Source organism: Vombatus ursinus, unplaced genomic scaffold (assembly GCF_900497805.2).
Source record: "Vombatus ursinus unplaced genomic scaffold, bare-nosed wombat genome assembly UNPS02014778.1, whole genome shotgun sequence".
NCBI lineage: Eukaryota > Metazoa > Chordata > Mammalia > Diprotodontia > Vombatidae > Vombatus > Vombatus ursinus.
Window position 1 is genome coordinate 27,371,882 of NW_020954556.1, and position 27,441 is coordinate 27,399,322.

Consider the following 27,441-nt stretch of genomic DNA (forward strand, 5'->3'; position numbering starts at 1 on the left):
TGCAGACAGGAATATGAAAGCAATCTGTCATGTAGTGAGACTGGCTCCAGAAGCATTTCTCTGATAAGAGGACCCCCTGCCCTTTGCTAGTGTCTGGTCCAGTAGGCTTAGCCATGCGCTTAATCCCCAGAAAGTGGTTCGATTATTGCTGACCAGCAATGGCAAGATAGTTTTTTTTTCTTCCTAGCTATCAACCTTCCATTAATTCCTTAAGCAGAAATGCAGTGCAATCTATATTTCCTTGGCATGTGTCACCCAGATGTGGTGCACTGTTCATGTTTTCAAATAACCGTGTTCCAAAATAACATAGTTTGAATAATAAATTCTGCAAATCCTTCCTGAAAAATAGAAGCACAGTCCTTATGAGCTGCATAAACTTTACATTCGTAATTTGTTGTTTGTTTCCATCATGCAGCATCTATGTGTGTGCATGTATATGTAATATATTTATAAATTCCTCAAGCTAATATTTGCCAAATATCCTTTCTTCTTTTGTCATGGTTTTTTTTTTCTTTTTAACCATTAGCTGTTGTGTCTGAAACAGTCGTCAGAGGCTTCTGGTCGGCAGCACTGAACTTGTCATTTCATATTGCTGATCTTAAATCCTGTCTGTAGGTCGATGCTGTCAAGCAACCATGACTGTACATTTTGGTATTGATTAGAGTCACTACAGAAAATCCCTTCTGAACCCACGTTGTTCCTTTTTATTCCTTCAACTAAAAATGGCAAATTTTGAGCATTTATCTTTTTAGATATGTCAAAAGAATTTGAAAAATTTTGACACATAAGAACATATTTAACATGTATTTTTATGGGTGTTTATGTAGAATCTACATGTTTAGAAGACAGTTTAATTCTTGTTGTATTTTGAGGGGTTTTCACTTAAAAAAATAAGTGTTTCTTGTACTCCCCTCTCCTTTTTTGATACCTTAGATATCCTACCTGGAAATACCTGGCCCAATATCCCGGAGAATAGTACGTCATCTAGCTATCAATTGTATTCAAGATATGGTCATTTGTTGGTGGGAAACAGCTAGTGATGATGTTTGGCCTTGGTCTCCTATTTCTAGTGAAAAGGACAGAGCCAATCTGTTCTTACTAGCTTGTAACCATGGAAGACTGGAGGTAAGATTCATTGTTTTATTATTCTCGGTCAGTTCTGGTAAGGGAAATACTTTAAACTGAAATGTATTTCTACAGAGTATAAAATGTATGGATATATTTTGAAGACCAAATATGATAACCTTGCAGTGTAGTAAGATCTTCTGTCCTGAAATCAATGTCATTCTTTTAGTAGCATTTCTCCTAAATGCTATAATGTATTTTCTTTAACCCTTTAAAAATATAGCTAGATATGAATGGAAAGGACAGCATGCCCCCATACATTTCTGGGATCACCTAACATTTCAGTCTTATCATAATTTCATACTTGCATTTCTGTTAATTAACATCCTCTTCAAACTGTCAAAACTTCTCCATCAATAATATATATCAACAAAGATTTATTGATACTACCAAATCACAAAACGGGCAAAAGGTTTAGAGCTGGGAGACATCTTAGAAATCGTCTGGTCCAGACCTTTCAGTTCAGTTTGATAAATGTTTTAAAGTGCCTATCATGTTCAAAGTCCTGTGCTAGAGGCTGAGAATATAAGGAGAAAAAAGGAACAGTCCTGTACTGTATGAGGAAGAAGGAGGAGACAGAGGGGATTACAGCTGGAGATACTAGAGAAAGCTTTTTGTAAAAGATGGCACATGAGCTGAGCCTCCAAGGTTGACAAGGATTCTACAAGGCAGAGATGAAAGTGAATACTTTCTGGGCTTGGGCAAAGGCATGCGTGAAGATGTGGAATTAGAATATGGAATTTAGGCTTCTGGAACACATTTAATCGGTTTGGCAGGAACATGGAGTTTGTGAGAGAGACTAGTATGAAATAAGGCTGGAAAGGTAGATGGGGACCAGACTGTGGAGGGCCTTAAGTGCCAGCCTCAGGAATTCATATTTTTTCATATAGGCAGGGGGAGCCACTGAAGGTTTTTTGAGCAGAAGAATGGCACAGAATGGAGAAGATTATTTTGTCAGTTGGATGGAGGATAGATTGGAAAGGGGACAGCTTGGGAGCAGGAAAGCCAGGTGGTAGGTTATTCTGAGAGTCCAGGTGAGAGATGAAGTGATTCTGAAATAGAACAAGGAGTATAGAGCAGAGTGGACGTTACCGAAAACATTGTGGAGGTGGAATCAGAATTGTCTAATGAGTAGGTGTGTGTGTGGGGGGGCGGTGAAGGATAGGGAAGAGTCAAGGATAACTGAAGTCATGAATCTGGATGATGAGAGAATCACAGAATCTCCGGTTTGGAAGTGACCTCACAGACCATATAGTTCAATTAATAGTAGCTGAATGAAAATCCACTTGCTGTCGCATATTGTTGAGAGTGCAGAATTTGCAATCAAGAAAATCTGGGTGCAAATCCTAGCTCAGTTGTGTATGCCATTCTGCCTTTGTTTGGGTTGCCTGGCCCACGGGGGACTGCACTTCCCAGACACTGATCTGTTCCTCTCTATTGCCATGTCTCTGGTACATTGCCTAAGCCCCAGACTGTCTGGGTGCTGTTCTCACCTTTTCTCCTTGTCTGGTTTCATGCTTTGGTTTCTGCCTGCCTGGACTTATCTCCACCATATTGATTATCTACAAATTATCCTGTAGATATCTTGTCCGTACATAGCTGTTTGTGTGTTAGACTGTGAGCCCCTTAAAAGCAGTGACTCTCTTTTATTTTTTTATAGCATCTACCTCCCAGGGTTGTTGTGAAGATAGTATTTGTAAAGCACTTAGCACAACACCTGGCACACAGTAAGTGCTTAATAAGTGCTTATTGTTGACTGATTGAGCTTTTGTATGATTTTGTCATTCATTTCTGAAGTCCTAGACAGGATGAAGGACTCACTGTTCCTGCTGGTGCATTTTTAGAGATTTCACAACAGAGTGGTGACAGATCAGGACTCTTCTACTTACCAATATTCCCACAATCCCTGAGAATTCTTGAGATAGAACTGTGGGCCCTAATGACATAGAAGTGACTGGGTTTTTGAAAGCTATTCCAGTGTATTCTAGGCTCTTTTATTTCCATCATGCTATAAAAAGGTTTTGAGCCTGGCATAACATTGTCTGCTTTTTGAAGACCAGCCTAGCCAAGTACAGAGATGCTCATCAGGCTACTTGGTATTGAATTCTCTTGGCAATGTCAACTTACAGAATAAAGGAAAATACAAAATGACTCTTTTACCTTTGTGACTGGCTCCCTTCTCCACTGCAGTGCTGGTGGCAAAGTTGTAGAAAATGAGGCAGAAGGTGCTAAGAATAGCAGGTTTTAGACCATCTACAAACATTAACAGCTACTAGTACTCTAAATGTGAGACCTTTGTCTGGTGTCCAACAAAGAGGCTTATTACTGGATGAACTGAATTATATTAATCTTGACATTTTCATTATAAATGAAACTGGCAAACAGGAAGAAGTTGCAACTTAATGAAGAGATGGTTCACAGGCTCTCCATGGAATTGGCAGAGTTGGTTTCCAGCATCCAAAGGTAGTATTCTTTCTTATGGATGATTATATGACTCTGAGTCACTGACCAGTCTCTGAAGTATTCAAGTTTGAAGCTCATGCAGAGAGCACAGAAAGGTACACTTTAAGAATGCAGAATATATAACATCAAGGAATTATGGAGAATGAGGGAGAAGAGAAGAAGGGCCACACTTCCTCACCACCTTTGACAACCATTACTGGCCAACTACCACCAGCAGGAAGATGGGCATAAGATCCTTGGTAGTGGCAGCACCTCCCAGACCACCAGTCTTGCTTCTAGTCCAGTCCTCACAGCATCCTCTGTGGAAGACAACTCTTCTGGAGAAGGGGCCAGCCAACCCCACGAACTGCCAACTAACTGCAATCCATAGGGAAGGAAAACCCACCCAGCTGAAGTACCAGGCAAGCACCACCCTCTTCTGAGGGAGAGAGAGAGGATAACATGTGCCAGGCAAGTCCTACAACCCCCACTACCTTGACCACCACCTCCTTTCAGATCCTGATAGAGATAGCCCAGGACCCTGACCCCCAGAGCCTTGGAATTAGCAATCCTTCCAGACTAGCCCTCACAGCCATCATCTTGGGAGGCAACCCTTGTGTAGGACATAGCCCATCAACTGCTCCTGCAGGTATTACAGTCACAGCTATTGAAGACCCAGAAAAGAAGGTCCTTGCCACCAAAGTCCTTGGTGCTTTTAAATGGTTCAACATCAGAAACTGATTTGATTTTTCAGTGATGTTAAAGAAGTATTGTCATCTGCTTTACTGCTGCATCCTAAGGACCATGGGACCTTTCCATCTGACTTGCAGCTGAAACTATACATATATGTTGTCTCCTCCATTAGAATATGAGCTTTCTTGAGAGCAGGGACTATCTTGCTTTTCTGTTTATATCCCTAATGCTCAGCACAATGCTTTGTATATAGTAAGTTCTTGATAAATGCTTTTTCATTCATTCATTCAAGAGGTAGAAAGGATTTTTTTATCAAAAAAAGTAAGCAAAAATGATAGGCAGGTCACATGGTGAGAGTAAGAGATAATTGACCAACAGTCCTCATGCTCTGTTAGTATCCTCATGATATTAAAAGAAAGTAATGAAGTCCTCCAGCATATTGAGTGAATCCTGTGAGAAACTTTTGGGAAAATATGGAGAGGGGACATGCAGGTTGTAAAGGCATAGATGGGCACATAATTGAGGAAATAGAATGCCACGTCTGAGGAACGTAAAATGTTCCATCTTTCATCTCTGTGCCTTGTACAGGCTTCCCCAATTCCTGGAATGTACTCACTCCTCATCTCTGCCACTTAGAATCACTAGTGGTCCTACACAACTTAGCTCACACACCACCTTCCATGTGACGTCTTTCCTGATTTCCATCCCCACCGTCCTGCTGCTAGCTGCTGATGTTCCCCTCAAAAAAGCACCTGATACTTACTTTGCATGTACTTATTTACATAAAGTCATCTCCTGCTCCCCCTCCCCCACCCCACTGTAAACTCCTTGAAAGTCAAGAAATTTTCATTTTTGTTTTTGTATCTTCCATGGCATCAGGTGGGCACTTAAAAAGTTTTTGTTGATATATCAGTTGGCTAGCCTCGCTCAGCTTGAAGAGATCCATCACTTAGAAGGCTGATCACAAGGTAATAAATTGTTTCAGCCATGATAACTCATGAAGACAGTCAAAGAAGATAAATAAAGAGCAATCAGGATCTATATTAGTGAAGATATATATATATATATATATATATCAGGATCTATATTCCACATCAGAGAAATCACAGATCCTCGTAACAAATAACCCGTTCAGTTCCAGATCTTTTCCTTTACTAATTTAGTCATATTTTGATTTTTACTGTATTTGTTGCTTTTATGAATCATATCACATGAGTCATAATCAGGTTTTTCTTCTATGAGATTATTACCATATTTCCTTATCCTTGAAGATAGTTCTTAGGCTTAGTAGCTAAAGTTTGTGTGCTATTGTATCTCAAACTTGCTAAAAAACTTGACCTTTTATGGGTGAGATATCCTAGAATCATTACAGTATTTGGAATAAATTATAAAATATCTGGAATTGAATTATCAAAAGACCTACCCTAAATAAAAACTGAGGACAATTTATTCCACTTGTCACATTATCTTCAAAGCTCGATGAATTAAAGAGAACCAATATGATAATGATATATCACAAAGAAAATTAGGAAAAATAGAAATGAAGCTGAAGATTTCTTCAGGTTGAACTGTAAATATACAATAAATAAGAAATTTGATTTTGAGAACTTAATTTCTTATTTTAAATGAGTTAATATAAAAAACATTTTTATTTCTCGTCCTTGTGACTTTTACACATAAAACCATTTTTTTCCTTGAGTACATTACAGGTCCCACTAATTATGGTATGTGTTATAGAAGTTTATGGTGTGAAATTAAAGTAGCAGTTTTCTTAAATCCAAAAAAAAAAATCAACATTTTTTCATTCTGAAAAAGATAATTCAGTCACAGAGAACTTATTTCTATTTTTTTGTTTTCTCTTTTATCTCTTCATTAAGCCAATTTTCTGCTTAGAATCCACTGCTAAAAATCTTATTTGATTAATTATGTAAGCTTTATCCATTATTCATCATGCAAAAAAAAAAGACTACAATGATTTTTGCCTTTGCGTTTAAAAGTTTACTATATGGACTAGTCAGTGTTATTTTATTTTATATCTGTTTACGTGGAAGGAAGGGAGAAAATTCTCCTTAAAGTTCTATAGCTGAGAGGTTTAATATCCTATTAAAAGATCAAATTCATTCTCTTTAAGTATTCTGATTTTTGAGTTTTCATTTTAGTGTTTGAGTGCCTTTTGGCTTTTATTCTAATTAGCTAGAGAAGTCCATTAACTACTAATAAGAACAAAATAAAAATATGCCCCAATTCTGCCCTTTTTAGATGATATTCTAAAATATTTGTTATAATTTTAGTTAATATCAGTACCTTATGTCCATGTGATGATTTATGGTTTACAATGTACTCTTCACAGCAGCCATGAGAATTTGGTAGATTATGTAAGGGTACCATTTTACAGATATGAAAATTAAGGCAGTGACTTCTCGCGAAGATGGCTATCTGAATGGGAAACAGATTACCTGGGTCACATATATATCTCTAGGAAAAAGCTGAAATTCACATCAGGATTGAATAATGATGATGAAATTCAATGAGAAACTACAGTGAATTCTTCCACCTAAAAACTACACAGAATTCAGGCAGAAGCCTGTGAGCAATTGGAAAGGGGGCCACCAGCACAGCCAGCACCAGCTCAGGCAAATAAGCCAGCAGCTTTCCAGCAAGACCAGCAAATGGCCAGAGATACCTGTAGCCTGCAAGGCTGTTTCTAGAGACATCAAGAGAGAAGGACCTCCTGAAAAAGTCCCATGGTGGTCAGAAAGCCCTGGGAAGGGTAGTGCAGAAAGCCTAAGGGTGGAAGCCTTGGAAGCCTTGGAAGCCTTTGGGAAACAGCTGTTGAGTAGGATTGGGTGGCAGCTTTCATATCCAGGTAACCCAATTGCCTGGGACTCCAAGTTCCTTAACTTCTATTCTGAGATGACATAAAGATTCAGCCCTTGGAATCTCAAAGATCTTGGGGGGCTTAACCCCAAGAGATAGAGGTCAATACAGGAACCCAGGGTCCAAGAGCAAAACCAAGCAGGGCCTACCATCCTGGAGGATGTAGCCTGATCCTAGCACAACACACCAATTCCCAATTCAGAAACTAAAGCTGGAGACATAAGTAAATCAAAGAAAATAGCAATCAGAATATTAAAAATTGTTGTAGATCTAAAGATACTCCCATAAAAAGAGAATAGTTGTACTAATTCCAAGCAATGATTCAAAGAAAAAAAAAACTTTCCACAAAGATTATATGAGTATCTAGAAGAAATGAAAAAGGAATGGAAGCTCTGGAGGAAGGAATTGGAACGAAGATGAATGACTTAGAAGAACAGGAAGTGAACCTTGCACATGGACTCCCTAAAAACTGGAATAGGCTATACCCAGATCAATAAGTCAGTAATTCCATGAGACAGCAAGAAAAATGAAAACAAAATCAAAAGGTTGAAAAAGAATAGAAGAGGAAAAAGAAGATATCTGAGATACATATGCATATGTATATATGTATATGTGTATACATACTTACACACACAATATATACACATATATATACATACACATATACATTTACACATGTTTATGTGTGTGGAAACGTGTCAAGGAAAGACAACTTAGGAATCACTGGATTCCCTAAAAACCACAAAAAAACTTGGACATTGTATTTTTTAAAATCACAAATGAAATCTAGACCAATTAGAATCAGAGCACAAAGTAATGGTATAAAGATTCCATCAATCACCAATTAAGGAGAACCCCAAATGGAAAAGTACCAGGAATATCATGGCCAAAATTCAGAGTTCCTATGTCAAGCAAAAAATACTATTAATGTTCAAAAAGATGCCATTCAAATACTAAGGAACCACAGTCAGGATCACAGAAGATCTAGAAGTTTCTACTATAAACAAGAAGAGATCTTGTAATACAAAGTTCCAAAGGACAAAGAATATAGGCTTATAAGTAAGAGTGTGTTCACCATGCAGAGCTAAGTATAATCTTGAAGGGGGAAAATGGATCTTGGATGGAGTGGATAATTTTCAAGCATTTCTAACAAAGGGACAATAGCTGAGTAAGTGAGGAAATAGAAAACTGGGAAGACAAATTTATTTGAGCAGTTGGAAAGAGCTATATTCTAGAGAAGAATAAACAAACATGGAGGAAGGAGGTGGGGTAGGTATCAGATGAACCTTGTTCTTATCTAAATTGGACAAAACAAGGTTGAACTCGAAATTTGGGAGCACGGGCATGGAACTCAATAGGAAAACAAGAAGGCATTAGAAGTGGAGGATTAGGGTAGAGAAAATAACCTGGAGCTAGACAAACTTCCTAATCCTGAAGGGAGTGGGGTGGGGAGAAAAGCAAAGACCTAGAATATAAGGGCTCATCAACTTGAGAATGCCTGAACAAATTGTGGTGTTTGAATTAATGAAATATTATTTCACCACAAGAAACTACAAAAAAATAATATTTCAGAGAATCCTAGGTAGCATGAAATGGAAAAAAAAAAAAACAACAACTGTAAAAAACTCAAGAACTCTGCCCAATGCAATAACCAACCATGTCTCCAGACTTATCTAGATGCATGTTACCCACTTTATGATAGACTCAAGGTGCAGAAAATGCCATACATTTTTTGGACATGGCCACGGTGAAGATTCATTGTTCTTGGTTATGCTTATTTGTTATAAGGTTTTGTTTTTTCTTTCTCTGGTTTTTAATTAGAAGTGGGGATAAGGAAGGGAATGAGGAAAGAGAGAGAAGGTAGGTTAGTATTAGTGAGGCAAAAAGAGCACCACTGAAAAAAATTAAATACTGAGAAGAGAGCAAAAGGAAGTTAGAAGGAAACAGAAATGCACAGGACAGTTTTGAAAGTGACAATTTGAAGGTGGAATTTGTTGCATGATTTTTCCAAAAAGGATCAAGGTGAAATGGAGATTCATGGTTTCAAATACAGTCTTCTTTTTGTGGTCTGATGTGTTTTTCACTGATGTTTAAGTTCAGGATAAGAAAAAAAAAAGAAACTGAGTCACAGGCAGTGTGAATGACTCACACATGTTCACAGGGTAGGTAGTAACAAAGCAGGCGTTCTAATGCAGTTATTTTGTTTCCAAGTCCAGTGCTCTTATAACAAAAGCACATTGCCTCTTTACTCTCAATTAAGAGGATTTGACATTTTGATGATCTGATGATTAAGTATCTGATGACACTTTGATATTTTGAAGATGATACTGTGATCTCAGTCATGTGGGTGCTGTCTCCAGTACAGATCACATCACCAAGACTTCTTACCCCATCTATGTAACTCTTATCCAGGTGCTCTTCTACATCTGTGACAGGCGATCCATTTTCCATACTGGGCTTTCTCCAGATTTCTTGGCATTATAGAGATCCCAGTGGAGTATATTGGTTATTTCTCACTTTTGATGCATGACCTTCCCAACTACTTTTTCAGTAACTATAATGATACCTTTTATGTGTTTCTCCTATGCAGTCCTTTAGACTGAAAGGTTTGGAATATGCAACATCATGTGGTACTTCTTGTTTACTGACTATACAAAAAGCCAAAACTTTTGATTCATTGGAGCAGAATGATGCATTAGATATGCTTCAAACAAGATATGTCCTATTCTTATGTTAAAACAATACAATATTCATTCAGATCTAGAGAAAATCATCCTATTCCTAGACACTGTATTTCTCTTAATTCAGTCTAAAATTACATTAGTTTTATTGATTGCCGTATCACATCATTGACTCATACTGGGCTCACTTGTCCTCAAAATCCTCCAGATGTTTTCCAGACTAACCATTTTCCAGCCACACCTCTCTTAGCTTGTACTTATGAAGTAGATTTATTATGTGCCAGGAACTGCGCTAAACACTTTAGAAATATGGATCCTCACAACAACCCTGGGAGGGGTTGAAGAAACTAAGGCAGGGAGGTTAAATGACTTGCTTAGAGTCATACAGTTAGTAAGTGTCTAAGGCTGGATTTGAGCTCAATTCTTCCTCACTTGGGCCCAGTACTCTATCCATTGTGCTACTTAGCTGCCTCAGTTCTGAGAAACAAGAAGTTTTGTTGGTATCCTAGAGCAAAGGCCTATTTATCACCCTGTAGTCTAAAAGACTATGCACAAAGTCCTTTTCTAAAAACTTACAAGATAGGTAGTATTATCCTCACTTAACAGATGATGAAACTGAGGCTCATAGAGATTAAATGACTTGCCTAAGTTAACACAGTTATTCAGTGTCAGAACTAAAATTCAAACCCAGGTTCTTTGATTTTAAATAAATTTTGGGGGGGGAAAAAACTAAAGCATTTATTAAGCACCTGTTATATGTTAGGGATGAGATACAAATATAGTAGAGTCCTGCCCTCAAGGAACTTAGGTTTCACTGAGGGGATAAAATATGTTCACAAATGCATAAATACAAGATATGTTGTAGAACCACATCATATGCACATTTAACTTACTTGAATTTAATCTACCCACCATTCCACACAGTGAGCATATGCTCTGGATCAGTGTGAAATGGGAGACATGAATCCTACTGTTCTCTAAGTCAGTCCCAATTCCTCAGCCTCAGTTCTCAACTTGGGAAATGGGTCATTAGCCTGGCCCAGAGGCATGATATAATAGTGATAGAGGACTTAAACTATCCAGACATATGCTAGCATTATCTGATGTCTTTCTGTCAACATCAGACGTTTCAGCTAATGACATTTCAGCTTGCCTTAATTAATATTTCATCATGGAAAAAATCACAAGAGAGACTTTTATTCTGGATCTGATTCTTGCTAAGAGGAAAGAACTGGAATTTTTTTTTTGAGGGGAGCAGGAGTGAAAATGTTGGGAACTTCAGGGGAAATAATTTCTCCCTAGAGTTTGTGATAGAAAAGGACATGCTGGGCATAATCTGATTTGCATGCTAGATTTCAGGAGAGCAGACTTTAAAGGGTTCAGTGGAAAGGTAGGTAGGATGCCATGGACTACAATGCTATATCAGAAGTCAGCCCAGGAGGGGTAAGCTCTCAAGGATTACATTCTGAAGACCCAAAGGGAAATAAAGCATTCTAATGAAGAGGGAAAACTGGAGTTGTCAGAAAAGATATGTGAATACACAGAGGATTCACCAAGCAATTTATATATTTTTTAAAATGTGTAATGAAGATAAAAGCAAAGGAAAGCAAAACAGAATGGATGTCAAGTGCTAGAACTTAAAATGAGGTGAGGCTGGCAAGGCCTAAGGTTACCAAAAAAAAAAAAGAGAGATTTTTAAAAAATCTGTATTGAAGGAGGAACCACAGTTCATTTGGGCACTAAAGAGCCTGTCAGAGCGAGAATCCCTATCCCCCAGTCTTCCTTTCCCCTTCCCACCTGGCCACTGACTCCCCCCATCAATCTCCACCCCTACAGGAACCCAGAACACCTGTCCTACTCTTCCCCTCAGACTCACTTCCCAATGGGGATGGATGAGGGCACTAGAAGCCCCTTGTCCTGCATTGCTGCTCATACCACAGGGGGAGAAAAACTAAAGCATTTATTAAGCACCTATTATATGTTATATGTTAGGGATGAGATCCAATATTTTTTAAGCACTTACCACGTACCAGACACTATGCTAGGCACTAGGCACATAAATACAGTAAATAAAGTAATCCCTACTTTCCAGGAACTTACATTTTAATAGGAGAGATTAAAATCTGCCTTGCTACTGTACCCTAAGATCCTCTGGGCTTTACCATCTACCCTGAAGAGGCAGCTAGTGGTACAGGGGATAGAGCACTGGGCCTGGGATCAGGAGGACCTGAGTCTAAATCCAGCCTCAGATGCTTACTAGCTGTGTGACACTGGGCAAGTCACTTAACTGCTGTTTTCCTCAGTTTTCTCATCTGTAAAATGGGAATAATAATATCTACCTCCCATGGATCAAATGAGATAATATTTGTAAAGCTCTTACACAGTTCCTGACACAGTTGCTTAATAAATGTTTATTCCCTCCCTTCCTGAAGCTGAACTCTTTTATAAAATGTTTTGTCTCTCTCAATTAGTGTATGAGTTCTTTGAGAGGAAGAATTGTCTTGCTTTTATTTTTTAATCCCGGGCTTAGCATTATGCTTAGTACTGTGCTTGGCACCTGGCAAGTGCTTAATAAATGCTTTCTCAGTCAGTCATCAGGGAATGGATAGGACCACTGTTTGGAACACACGATATAATGATAACTAAACAGAGACAGGGTAGGGCTGCCCAGTTCACTTCTGTTTTCTCAGAGACAGGGAAAGAAAAAGAAACAGAGAGAGATTTATGCTCATAGAACAATTGTGAGGGAATTAAGGGACTGATATACAAGGTATCAGATGGAAGGAAAGATAACAAAGGCAAGGGGAAAATCTTGGATCTTATCAAAACTGCAAAAGGTGACAGAAAGAACATTGATAACTACTGACCGGTAGACTTACCCTCCCATCTTTATAAAATCTTTACAGGAGTCATCAGTGCCAAAACTGAAGCCCTCCTAGATGAGAACACTCATAAAGAACTAGCAGACTTTTGAAAGCAATTTTCAACAGTAGTCCACACCTTAATCATCTCTCAATTAGTTAAAACATGTAGAGAATATAAAATCCCACTGTGCTTATTGTTAAAAATCAAGTGAGGCAAAAAGCAAGGAGGTGTAGGCCTGACAAAGAGTTTCACTATTGTGATTGGAGGAGTCCAGGTCAAGTAAAAATTCCTTGTTGGATGGCGAAGTTCTCCAGATACTCTTGTTGGTATTGGACATTGATCTTGATTGCATCAAACCCCAACTCATTGCAGAGTCTCCTGGAAGAAATATGTAATCAGTCAACAAACTTTTCTAAGGCTCTTACTATGTACTAGCCACTCTATTAAGCACTGGAAATACAAAGAAAGACAAAAAAAAAAACCAGTCCCTGTCTTCGATGAGCTTGCATTTTAAGTAGGGAGACATAAATAACTAGGTAAATATAAGATATGTACAGAATAGATGGAATCATTCACAGGTTTTTGGCCCATGATTCATATACACAGATAAGACTAAGTAGATAGAGAACGTCTATTGTCCAGATTCCAACATGCATTTTAACATACTACAGAGTTTATTCAATAATGTGTTTATTTGGGACAGATAGTACCAATAGACAACGGGCTTGGTTCAGCCTTAGAAAAGAAGGAGCAGAATGGGCTGGATTGCTTGGGGAAAACACAAAGCTCGTTAACTGACACCAAATTCTCTATGAAAGCAAAGGCCCTTCTTTTATTGACATTTAAGAAAATTTGCTGTATCCCCAGAGATTTGCACAGTTCCTAACACATACAGCATTTAATAAATACTAGTTGATGATTGATTGATTGCTACGTGGTGACAATGCCTGGAATGCCACTGATTCTGACGAACTAAAAATGAGTATCACATCAACAGCAATAGAGAGATGCATAGTGAGTGTGAGAAGGCTGCAAAATATAATTGATGGGCTACTCTATAAAAGAACAGTCTTGAAGGATCTGTATGACTAGAAGAGAAGATGGGCTGGCATGAATGAGAGATGACAGGTGGACAGCCAGAGTGTTCTACTGGTGTCCTCATGATGTTGGAAGAAATCAAGATAGGCCTCTGTTATCTGGGGAAGACCCCTTCTGGCAAACTTTTGGTAAAACTTGAACAAAAGTTGCCTAGGATGGGCAGGCATGAGTGGGCTGCTCTCTTCATTATCAAAAGGAACTCCCAAATTGATGATATCATAGGTACAATTGAGCATTAGATTATTAATCTAATATCCTAAAGATTAGCACTTACTAATTCGCACCTCAGTTGGCTGGCATTTTTGTTTGTGATAACTTACTTTTTGGGTTTTCTCATTTATATAGTAATGAAATAATATTCTGATTCCTCTTGTTCTTGAATCCCACACCCCCTTTTTGACTGTTTATTCATGATTTGCCATTATCTCTTTGAAAGACATGTTAGAGAGTAGTTTAATATTTAAGGTTTCTCTTTTTTCATATTCTTTCACATAAACAAATTGATTAAATTGGCAATATCCATGAGTTTTTGAGTTTGGGGAATGGTTTTGCTATGATCTTTTCTTTGGTTCTTTCGAGAGATGGCAGTATGAGGCATGCCCTTAGTATAGCGATTCCTTGATTAAGAAATGCTTTCACTGCAACAGCCTCCTAATTGGTCTGTCTGCCTTACAACTCTCCTTCCTCTAGTCCATGCGACACATGGTTGCCAAATTAACACATGGTTGCCAAATTAATTTCCCTTAAATTCTGTTCTGACCTTGCCTCTCCTATACTTGCTAAATTCCAGTGGGAGTTTTATCCCCCAAGATAAAAAATAACCTCCTTTGTTTAGTTTTTAGAGCCCTTCACGACCTGTCCCCAACTTATTCATCCAGCCTCACTGAACATTTCTCTCCAGATAAACTAGTCTTCTTGCTGTTCCACACATTCCTTTTGTCATTTTGGTGCCTTTGCACCGGCCTTTTCACATGACTAGAATGCATTCCCTCATTCCATCTGCCTCACAGAGAGCCTCTCTTCCTGTTACTTGGCTCATACGTTATCCTCTTCATAAAGCCTTTCATAATTCTTTCAGCCACTATTGCCTCTTCCTCCCAAACTATTTAAATATTTTGTGCAGAGTTGTATTTATTCAGCCTATATTTATACTGTATGTTTTTATTTGTACTTCTCTTCCCCTGTTCCCGTTAGAATGTCAACTCAGGGAGCAGTCATTGTTCTACTCTTTCTACTTGTTTCTCCAGTGCCTGGCACATATTAGGCACTTAATAAGTACTTGTTGATTGATTGATATCCTAGAAATAGAACACCTTTTTAGGAAGTCAGATATTATTTTCATTAGCATTTAATTGTTTTTTTCATTCAACACATATTTACTGAATGCCTATTACATCAAAGGCAGTATGCTAGTTCCTGTGAGGTTAACCAAGATTGTACCTTGAAGGCATTTGTAGTCTATTAAGGATGATAAGAGTAGAACACAAATAGTTATTCTGCAACAAGGGTCTAAATTTCATAAGAAAGGAGGAAAGCATTATAGAAATTCAGAAAACAGAGAGATCACTTTTGACTTAAGGATCAAGTAAGGCTTCAGAGAAGAAGTGGTATTTGTACTTTCTTTTGATGGATCCATGCGATTTCACAAAGGAGGGACAGAAAGGGCATTCTAGTCAGAGGCAACAATATGAACAAATATATGGAGGTGGGAAATCAGCAGTGTGTTTGGGCAACAAGTGATCTCATTTGGCTGGAGTATAATGTATGTTTCAGGAAGTCAGAGATGAGATTAGAAAGATAGGCTGGTCAAGTCATGAAAGTCCTTGAATGGAAGGCCCAAGAGTTTAGATTTTATTTAGTAGGCAGTGGGGAGTCATTGAAGACTTTTGAGCAGGAACATGTGATGGTAGATTTATTAGGCACTAATGTGTAGAGAGAAAGTGTGTGTAAGATGCCCTATAATTCATCTTCTATATATCAGATATGAAAATTTATTTTTGAATCAAAGTCTTAGATCTTAGAGTTAGAAGAGACCTCAGAGGTCATCTACTCTAACTCAGCCTTGAAAGAAGAATTCCCTCTATAGAGTTCCCCAAAAGTAGTCATCCAACCGTCTCTTAAAAGTCTGTGTTGAGATGGACAAAGGAGATGAATGAGCAAGTATTCAATGAAGCAATCAATAATCATGAAAAAATGATCCAAATCACTAATGGCAAGATAAATGCAAATTAAAACAACAATCATATTCTACCTCATACCTATAACCTGGGCAAAAATGACGAAAAGAAAATAGCAATTATACATCTAAGGAAAAGTAGACAAATTAATACAATGTTGGTGGAACATTGCATTTGTAGAAAGTCATTTGGAACTATAACCAAAGTGATCACCAAGTTATTGCATACTTATTGACTCGATGATACTAGTACTAGGCCTTTACCCCCAAAGAGATTTTTTTAAAAAAAGGAAAATGACCCACATGTACAAAAATATTTATAGGACCTCTTTCTGTGGTGGCAAAGATTGGGGAACTAATTTGGGAAATGGTGGAACAAATTGTGGTGCATAAATGTAATGGAATTTTATTGTATCATAAAAATGATAAAAGGGATAGTTTCAGAGAAACCTGGGTAGATTTATATGAACTGATACAAAATGAAGTGAACAGAAGAACAATTTATTTAGTAACAATGACTTTTTTTTTTAAAGGAAAGCAACTTTGAGAGACCTAAGAACTCTGATCGATATAATGACCAACTGTGATTTCAAAAGACTAGATAAAACATGTTACCCACCTCCTGACAGAGAGGTGATGAACTCCAGGTGCAGAACAATATATACGTTTCTAGAATGTATATTTAAGAATATACGTCCAGTGTGGGAATTTGTTTTGTTTAACTCTGCAGATCAGATCCAAGAATTTTATTTTTTTTTCAATTTGTGGAGAAACGGGTGATGGGACTCCAAAAATGAAAATAAAAATGTGTAGAAGAAATAGAACAAAAGTCAATAGAAAATACAGTCAAGTAAGACAGCTTTGGGGATAACATGTTGAATGTATTAGAAAAGCTCATTGTTCATAAAATATTCATGGTTTCATATATAGTCTTTTTCTCTTCTTTGTGTATGGAAATGCTCACCTTATTTGGTTTTAAGTTCAAAATTTTTTTTGAATATTTTATTTTTTCCCAATTACATATTAAAACTTTTTTTTACATTTTTTTAAAGTTTTGAGTTCCAAGTTCCTTCCCTTCCTCCCTCACATTCCCCCCAAGACAGTAAACAATCTAATATAGATTATACATGTGCAATCATGTAAAATATTTCCATATTAAGCATTTTGTACAAGAAGATGAGAGAGAGACAGAGACAGAGACAGGCACAGACAGAGAGAGAGAGAGAGAGAAGCAGTATGCTTCAGTCTGTATTCAGACAGTATCGATTCTTTCTCTGGAGGCAAATAACATGTTTCATTGTGAGTCCTTTGGGACTGTCTTGGATCATTGTATTGCTGAGAATTGCTAAATCATTCACAGTTCTTCACTGTACAATATTGCTATTACTGTGTACAATGTTCTCATGGTTCTGTTCACTTCGCTTTGTATCAATTCATGGAAGTCTAGATTTTTCTGAAACAATTCTGCTTGTCATTACTTATAGCACAATGATATTCCATCACAGTCATGTACTACAGCTTAGAAAAGCAACACCATTTTAAAAATATGAAAGAAAACCTCCAATGACAAGGAACTTGATACAGCCATTCCACTTTTAAATAATGCTTATTATTAGGATGGTTTTCCTATACCCATTTGTCCTAGGCTGTGCAGAACAAGTCTAATTCATCTTCCCACATGACTGCATACCTTTCATATTATTTTGGCCTCTGATTAGGAAGTTTCTGACCAAGATGTCTGTCATTGGGACATATCCATTTCAAGAATAGAGTTACTTTTGTTCCTACCTTTACTTTTTAGTTTTGAGTTTTATTCAATGATGTTTTATATATATGTATATATTATATATGTGTGTATAAAAATACACATGTATATATATAATATATATGTATGTACTTACATGTTTGTATATATGTGATTAAAATGAATATCCGTATTCTTAGAATTTTTCTTACTGAGAGGCAGCATGGTATAGAGGAGAGAGCATTGGACCTCATTTTAGGAAACCCTAGTTCAAATCTACCCCAAATTTAGCTAGCCGTGTGACTTCACTAGTTCCCTGTGCCTCAGCTTCCTCCTCTGAAAAGTTGGAATAATAATATTTGCATTGTCTGCTTCATAGGGTTATTGGGAGGAAGGTATGTTACAAACCTTAAGCGCTGGGCATATACGAATTATTATTTATTACCCACCTGACATGGTTATTGTAGGAAAAGCTCTTCATCAATCTCAAAGTGCTATATAAATGTGGGTTACCATCACATTCTTCCTTTATTATATTTTTGTTCTTTCTTGTTTTGAGGATGATTAGTATTGATGATACTAATACATTAAATTAATGTTATTTACAGAGTGCTTTTACATCATTTTCTTTGATCCACACCAAACTATGAAATAAGCAGAGAAAGGTTTTTCCCCCCAGACAAGGAAACAGACACTAAAAGGAATTAAATAATTTCCTGAGTTACATGGCTGATTCACTCTAAGCCTACAACCTGGGTCATGTAACTTTGAGTCCAGTGCTTTTTTCCCTCCATCATGCTGTCTAACTAGTTTCTTCCTTTTGTTACTAAAGAAATTTTTAAAAAATTTCCTGTGTCACCAATATCATCAGTGTACAATAGTCAGTAGGTCTTGGCCTATAATTTTTTTTCTTATTTTAAAAATGAATGATTATCATTGATGACTAATAGGGTAGAGTCTTTGCCCCAGGGCACTGACATTCAGGGTGGCAAGCTTCCTTCCTGAGCAATAGGGAGTGTGGGGAGTGAAGGCAGATCATCTTCCTGAGAGCCTCATGCTTTGTGGTCCTCCACCTACCTGTGTTATGTGACTTTACCCAGTTCTCTTATGAGTCTTCTCTAGGGTCATATCACCATGGAACTCTTTTCTGAGGGAAACACCTTCCCTCTCCAAACCCCAAACGGATGAGTCTAGGTCTGGCCTGGGGAGGGGGAAGAGGGAGAAAGGCAACAAAATGTAAACCTCTTGAAAACGGGGACTATATTTTTTGGACTTTGTATCCCTAGTTCCTACCTAGTAGATACCTAATAACTTTGTTGATTGATTAATGATTGATTAATTGGTTGATTGATGGGCCACCCATCTTCTAGCATCCTCCATGCTCTCTTTTCTTGAACTCTTCACTGTACTACTGCCACCACTACCATCGTCACCAGCCCCCAGAAGAAAAAAATTCCACTGAAGCTTTATAGCTTCATATTTACAGTGCCTGAGAATGATGGTCTAATCTAAACAAATGGTCTCTTCCCTACTTATCCCAAATAATCATTAGTATATATTCACTTATTTGATATTAAGTGTGATAATGGGAGGCAGTGTGGTACAGTGGAAAGAACACTAGCACTTGACTCAGAGGGCATGGGTTCAAATCCCACCTCTGAAGCTTACTGCCTATTTGTCTTCAGGCAAATTATTTAACCTCTCTGGTTCTATCTTTTTCCTCCAAACAAATATCATTGGAAGTTTTGGTACCCTTTCTATTTCTTTTGCCTAAAATAATTAAGTCATATTTAGACTATTTAGTTATGTCATTCATGTAGTACATAGGTATTTGTTGAGGTCTTTTTGTTTTATGTTTTTCATAAACCCTCCAAAAAAGTTTAAACCAATATTTTTAAAGATAAATTCTCTTCCTGCTGCTCTTTTATTTTTATGTTTAAATTTTACATTGCTGAGTTCAAATTGGGAAGTTAATGGTTTCTAAATAGATGCTAGCACACTAGTTAATATACAGCACATTATGCAATGAAAGAAGAAAATAAATGTTTATCTGAATATATATTTTTTTTCATACAGGTTCTGAGTTTCATCCGTACAGAATGGAATCCACTTGATGCTAGCTTTAGCACTAATCAGCCTTATCAGGTGCACACAGTAGAGCACTCCATCAGTATAGACAAAGAGCCCATGGCTGACAGCTGCATTTATGAGTGTGTTCGGAACAAAATCCACTGTGTAACAGTCACCAGAATACCACTGCGATCGAAGGCCATCAGCTGCTGCAGGAATGTCGCTGAAGACAAACTAATTCTAGGCTGTGAAGATTCTTCAGTCATTCTCTATGAAGCCCACCGAAGAGTGACTCTGTTGGCTCAGTCTGAAATTTTGCCTACATTCATCAGTTGCCACCCAGGTGGGGCCATCCTGCTGGTTGGAAGTTCCCAAGGGGATTTGCAGATTTTTGACATAGCACTATCGCCTGTTAAAGTACAGCTTTTGGCAGAAGACTGCTCACCGAGGAAGACCCTGCAACTTAATAAACATTTTGATGTCTCCAGTAACCTAATTCAAATGCAGTGGACAGTTACTCAGGTTGTTCCTCAGACTCCCCACGGTATTGACATTCATGATCTCCTGTTCCTTAGGTTTGACAGAGGGCCACTAGGTGTACTTTTGTTTAAACTAGGTGAGTAAAAGAAAAGAGTAAGTTATGAATTAAAGTTTTTCTATTACTGATGTTAGAATTAAGGGCATAAAACCATTCCCATAACACATTCACATTTTGATCAAATCAGTCTAGGCTTTATCCTTTCTACATGTGGTTTCATTACCAAGATTATTTCATTAATATCCCGACAGGAACTTCAGACATTTATCACAAAAATTACATTGATTTGTGTTTTGCCATAATCATAATTCCTGAATGTTCAAAAATGAAATGAATACAGTTCTCAACAAAGCATCCTAACCAAAAATGCCTTGAATTTTTAAAATAATTATGAAATGTATTAATTTCAAAAAAAATCCTTACTGAGAATACTTTGATATTTTGATGGATCTGTGACCTGATAAATATGAGTTTTCCACCCATTTATACAAATTGTAAATCATACATATTTTCTCATCCTGTGTAATTCTTCTCATATCCTCTCAGAAATGCTCAGTATACTAGAAACCTCTGCTAGATCATTTAAGATTTAAACAACAGCAAGAACAATGACTGATATTTATGTAGTGATTTAAAGCCTACAGAGCTTTTTCCATACAATAGCTCATTTGATCCTCATGAAAACTCCATGAAGTAGAATAGAAAATTATCCCCATTTTGCAGATAAGAAAATTGAGGTTCAGAGAAAAGTAACTTGCTTATATCAGACTGCTAGTGTTCTAGTAAGGATTTGAATTTAGGTCTCTTCTGACTCTAAGTCAGGACTCTTTTCCATAGACCTTGAAGGGACCTTAGAGAGCTTCTAGTCCTTTTTCATTAAATAAATGAAGACATAGGCTCAGAAAGATTAGATGATTTACCTAAGACAGTTTATCAATAGTCAATGTTTAGAGCCAAAACTTTTGACTTCCAATTCAGTACTATGGTTCTGTCAGGTATCAGTGCTGAAGAATATATGGTAAAACCCAAAGTGAGAGACATAGATAAGCATAAGAAAATGGGATAATTATATAGCACCTACCGTGGGGCCAGCACTGTGCAAAGCACTTTTACAAATATTATCTCATTTGTGCTATAATTATTATTTCCATTTTACAGTAGAGGAAACTGAGGCAAACAAAGGTGGAGTGACTTGCCCGGGTTCACATGGCTAGTAAGTGTCTGAGGCTAGGTTTGAACTCAGGTCTTTTGATCCAAGGCCCAGCATTCTATCCACTCTACCACTTACCTCCACTATTGAGAAAAATCTTTCCTAACTTCTCTTTTAAATGCACAAATGGCATGATGATTGTACATGTTATGGTCAGTTGCAAATAGAAAGGAAGCATATTTTTAAATTCTGGAAAACTTAGCTCCTCTTCTTACAAATAGTTTGATGAATCTATCTCATTGATTAAATCATTGCCAGTTCACACAAAAATAGATAGTGACTTAGGCAAAATGACAATTATTTTTAGCTCCTGAAATTAAATTAATTCATCTGACTTTATTAACCTAAAATAATAATAATAGCTAACATTTACATAGCACTTTTAAAATTTTCTAGGCATTTACCTATAGCATCTCATTTGAACTGAAAAACAATTATCTATTGGTCAACAGATCTATTGTATTGTAGTTGGAGTACTGTCTTTCCCAGTAATAGAAATATACCTGAATATACCCAAAATATCATTATTGTCCAAGAAGAATGTTGAAAGGTTAAAAAAAATGTGTAGACTGTCACTTATCATAAGATAAATAATCCTGCCCCACTTTGCCCAACAACAGGTTTTACAGTTGTATGTCTCCACATTCAACACCAAAGTCGATGTTTGCTGTTTTACATGTTGTCTATTATAAAAAAATACATCATCTAAATGACCCAGTTAACTATTAAGCAGAAGGCTCCCTGCCCAGTATACCTAGCTTTTCTTCAGTCCTCCCTTGTGGGACTACTCACAGCAGCTTTCCAGAAAGCCCAGCTCTCCCTGCCTATCTCTAGCACATTTATGTTCTTACTAAAGCAAACAAGCTCTCAGTGCAGGGATTTAGAGGCCTTCTTGCTAATTGCCGGCTTGTAGACTTAATTGGACTATCTCCCTGGGCACTATTCCTAAATCAATTAGGCAATGAGTTGGCTGTCACCTCTTTTTCCCAAGAAGGTCTCTTGAATGCCTAACATCCAAGAAAAACCAGGCCTCCCAGATGGGAAGATGGTGACCTCTCCAATTGAAATATATCATTTTAAATTTGTTTTTCTATCATTATAAATTTTGTAGGCTAGGGAAATGTTCCTATCTTGCAGCATCTTTTAAAGGTCAAATTATGCAGTTCTGCATTGATAGTTATCATTCTCTTTTGCCAGTTTTCATGCATTAATAAGGTTAATAACTACTATGCTGTGATTAGTCATTTTTTTGCTTTCTTGAAATAGTGAATGCATCAGATCTAACACCTAACATCTTTCTTTTCTCCACAAAAAAAGTTACACTGAAATAAAACTTAAGACCTAATATTTATTAGCATCTGCTCTAGTGGCAGCTAAAAACATGCGTGCTTTTCTTGTGCTAACCTATTTCTAAATCTGGGCATTCATATGAATTTTTCACGTATAAATTAAGTCATTGCAAACATAAACAGGTAGTTGCATGTACACTTTACTCAGGGCATATTTATGAGGTTGGGTTTTTTCTTTTTTCATGTGTTCATTGTGCAAACCTTTGGAAAATTTGACATTAAAGGTGTGGCCTATAATTTCACTGTGATTGACCAGAATTTAAAAAGGAAATTTTTTTAGTTATTAATATAGTAGATCCAGATTCTAGTTAAACCAAGATTTTGATTTTGAATTCCATAGGTCAGTTGATTTCGCCACAGAGGAAAATTCAGGTTCATTGCTACAGACCACCCCACCTTAAGGCTGAACAGACATCTCACATTTGCCGAGGCACAAGTGTGGATGACACACTCAGTAAAAATCTATCATTGCTATTAAAAAAAAGTAACCAAAGAGTATGTATTATTCAGAAAGAGTCAGCAGCAAAGTCTTCATGCATGAAGGGCAGCATATTGTTTTGATGTTTAATATCATTAAGCCTTCAGAATCTCTTCACCTAACAATTATAACTATCTTCATCTTTGAATCATAGTATCTCAAAATCAGAAGGACCTTCAGGGGTCATCTTGTCCAACACAAGGCTGAATTAGGAGACTACTTCCTAGCAAACCTTTGGCCACATTCATCCCTTACTTGAGGACTTCCAGAGATGGGTAACTCATCAGCCCCAAGGGTTTTGACCCATCCTACTTTGTACAGCACTAATTGTTAGGAACTTTTACCAGTGTCTATTTCTCCTTGTCTTATCTTTTGAGGCCAAGCAAGCATGATTTCTCTTCCACGTAACAACCTGTCACACATTTGGAGATAGCTATACTATCCCCTCTTAACCTTCACATTAAACATTCCACATTCCTTTAATAGATCCTCATATGGCTTGGATTTGAATTCCCTCACCCTCTGATCAGCCTCCTCTTTATGTGGTCTAGAGTGCCCGTGACCTGGTGAAACTTGGTTTCACTGGTTCAGCCCAAGTCCCCAGAATGTATGTAAGCTTGGTCGTAACTGACCTGAAGGCCTGGTAGCTCCGCCTTCCCAGCTGCCATTACATTTTGGCACAGTTAGTGTTGTTTCTTGGCTCCCTGCTCCTCATTCAATCAATCATTCATTAAACATTTATTAAGCACCTATTATGTGTAAGCCACTGTGCTAAGTGCAGCACTCCTCATTCCTTTTTTTTAAGGCAGTTCAGAGAAAACCTTCATTTCAATGATCTAAACTATGGTATCCCACTGCCTTCGCTCACTGGTGATTGAGGTGTCCTAAATTAGCACTATGTCAGTTTTTGGTCTAAAAACTCTATATAAGTGAGTCACTGAGTGTCTCAGGGCCCATGACCTGAACTGGAATCATGTACATCCCACTCTGCATCCAGTCCGCCCACCACATGCTATCTGGGGAAGTAGGGACAATGGGGTTCCCACACCTATATCCATTCCCAGTTGATGTCAGTTCCTTTCCTATGAATGCTACCCATGGGTGGCAGTGTTGCTCTTTGGGATCAACTCCTTCCCCTTTTGTCCCTGCAGTATCAATGCACTTTTAAAAATGTGGCATTTGGCTGGGAATATAAGGTCTGATCAATATATAGTATATAAGAGGACTGTCACATCCCTCACACTGTATGTCAGTGATTCAGTGTGAGCTCTCATTAGGTGTTCTTGTGGCTTTGTCATAACTTAGCTCATCGATAGAGTCCACTAGAACCTACAATTCCTTTCCACATGCTCTATCATCTAATCATGTCCCTCTCATCCTGCACCTGTATAATTGAGTTTTTAAACACACAATTAGAGGCAGCTGTGTGTCACAGAGGATAGAGTGATAGGCCTAGAGTCAGAAAGACCAGAGTTCAAATCTATTCTCAGACATTTGTTAGCTGTGTAACCCCAGGCCACTCACGTAGCCTCTTTTGGTCTCTATTTTCTCAACTGTAAAATGGCAATATTAATACCACCCACCTCCTAGGCTTGTTGTAAGGACCAAAATAGGTAATATTTGCAAAGCTCTTGGTACAGTACCTGCCATGTAGTAGGCACTGTATAAATGCTCATTCCCTTTCCTCTCTCCCCAACCCAAATGTAAGACTTCTCATTTATCCCTTTCAAATATCCTATTGAAAGATAACTTGACAGAGTAAATAGAGAGCTTGTTTTAAAGCCAGGAAAACCTGGGTTCAAGCCCCCTCTCTGACACATACCAACTGTATGGACCTGGGCTATACCTCTCAGTCTGCAAGGCAGTTCTTTAAGACCAGAAGGGACAGAGAAGGTCCTTAGCTGAATTAGTACAGAAAGTTTCCTCACCAGGAGCTCCCTGCACTAATGAAATTATGGGCCCATTCTCCAGAAGTTCTCCTGACCTAAATTTCATCTCATTAGATGAGACCTCTAGTTTCAGTCCGCCAAAATCTTTTTGAATCTCAGTTTTTTCATTCAATATATAAACTGTCCTTCCCAGTTTTGAGTTATCTGCAAGTACACAGAGGAGGGAGAGATTAAGAAACAGTAGTAGAGGGCAGCTAGGTGGTACACTGGATAGAGCACAGGCCCTGGAATCAAGAGGACCTGAGTTCAAATCTGGCATCAGACACTTACTAGAGTGTGACCCTGGGCAAATCAATTAACCCTGAATGCCCAAAAAAGAAACAATAATAGCTATAATGAAAAGACTGAAATGAGCTTTGTAAAGTTTTAAGTTATCTATAAATATGACATTTTATTAGCTTTCTATATTAGCATAGCTTATTTGTAAGTGGGAACACATAAAAATTCAGACTGGTACTTAATATTTTATTTTCTTTTATCTATTATTCTGTAACAATTTCCTTTGAGGTTTGTTTGCTTTTAATGTGTCCATTGGTTATGATGATGATTTATCTTAGAGCAAAAAAAAAAAGCTTGAAGGGAATATGGCATTGGTACCTACATATGGTTAACTTCCCTAGAAGACCCCAGAATCTTGAATAAACATCTATGAAGAATTTGTAAGAGGAATTAGAGAAGAATTACACAGGATAAGCATGAATGGGCCATATTGTGCCCTGTTGGAAGGAACACCTCTATTGAAGAGAGCTACCCAAGTATAGTACATCATTTGCAAAAGGTGATGTAATAAAAATAGCAGCCCAGTTATGTGAATTGTATTCTCGTTAAGAGTAGCTGGGTTAGAAAAGGGCTACAGGTCCAAGTGATCAAATTAAACTACAGACCTGGGGAACTTAGAAGAGTCATCTGCTAAAAGGTGAGGTGACCCTTGAAGGGAGCTAGGAATTACATGACAGAGAGGTGAGAAGAGAGAGCATTCCTCAAATGGTGGAAAGCTTGTCCACAGTTAAGAAAGGCAATGATGGGATATCATGTACAAAGACTAGCAAATGGTCCAGTTTGGTTGGACAACATATTTGGTAAATATTTGTTGACATTGGAACAGCTAGGCACATGAATTGATACAATTTTTTACAATAATTTTACTATAATTTCTATCTGTGCCAATATAATTTAAATACAAATAAATACAAGCAAATATTATAGTTTTACTTTGAAATAAAACATTTCCATCCTTCTAACTCTATTTTATTTGCATTATGAATAACAATTATTATTTCATTATTATAATATTTATTATTTATTTACTTTGAATTATTATTTTATTATTATTGTTCTTTATTAAAATTTTGCATTATGAATAAAAACAGTAGGTCCTTCAAAGTACTCTCAAATTCCAATCCTTATAAAGACACTGTGTTAGGTTCTAGTAGTTCAAAGATGAAATATAGTGTATTCCTCCTTTCAAGTTTAGAATCAACTGGAGAGAAAGGAGCTGTACACAAATAAATATAACATAAGAGAAAATGTGACCAGGACAGAATGAATGATTTAGACAAAATGCTCTGGATTTGAGGAAAGTTTGAGGACAGACTCTCTCACTGGGGGCAGGGAGAAAGTTCATGAAGAAGGTAGTACATAACCTGGACCTTGAAGAACCTAATAGCTGCAGAGACAGATTGCAAGGGAAGGACATTCCAGGCATTGGAGATCTTTGTAAATGCCTGGAAGAGGGAGAGTACAAGACAAGATCAGGGAACAGTTAATTCATTGATTTTTTCTCTACCAAAGTGTTAATTGATGCTATCATTACTGGAAAGGATATATAAGATGTTTTAACAAAATCAGGGTCATCCTGAGTTGCATGGGTTCCAATAAGTTTGCAATTATTAAGGAGAGATACTGACAAGATTTATATTTCTGCTAAATCATAGGCATATGAGACAAACACAGAATATAAGCATCCATCCTATAAGAGTATGAGATTCCACCAGGAGGTCAACCCCTATGGACAATCTACCTAAACTCATTCCTTAATGATTAACAAACTGCCCACAATCCTTACTCCCATGATTCTAAACCCCTGGTGGCCATCATTCTAGCTCTGTTCCCTGTATACCAGTGCCTGATTCCTTATTTCTATCCC

General features: G+C 37.4%; 1 protein-coding gene across 1 annotated transcript in view; it reads left to right on the forward strand.

Annotated features, from left to right (window-relative positions):
• The window catches only part of WDPCP (WD repeat containing planar cell polarity effector), a 361,203-nt gene that overhangs the window by 162,500 nt on the left and 171,262 nt on the right, over nucleotides 1-27,441 (forward strand). Inside the window, exons 9-10 of the mRNA XM_027865293.1 lie at nucleotides 934-1,125; nucleotides 19,778-20,387. Coding sequence (XP_027721094.1) covers nucleotides 934-1,125; nucleotides 19,778-20,387 — 802 coding nt within the window. The remainder of the gene's footprint in view (nucleotides 1-933; nucleotides 1,126-19,777; nucleotides 20,388-27,441) is intronic.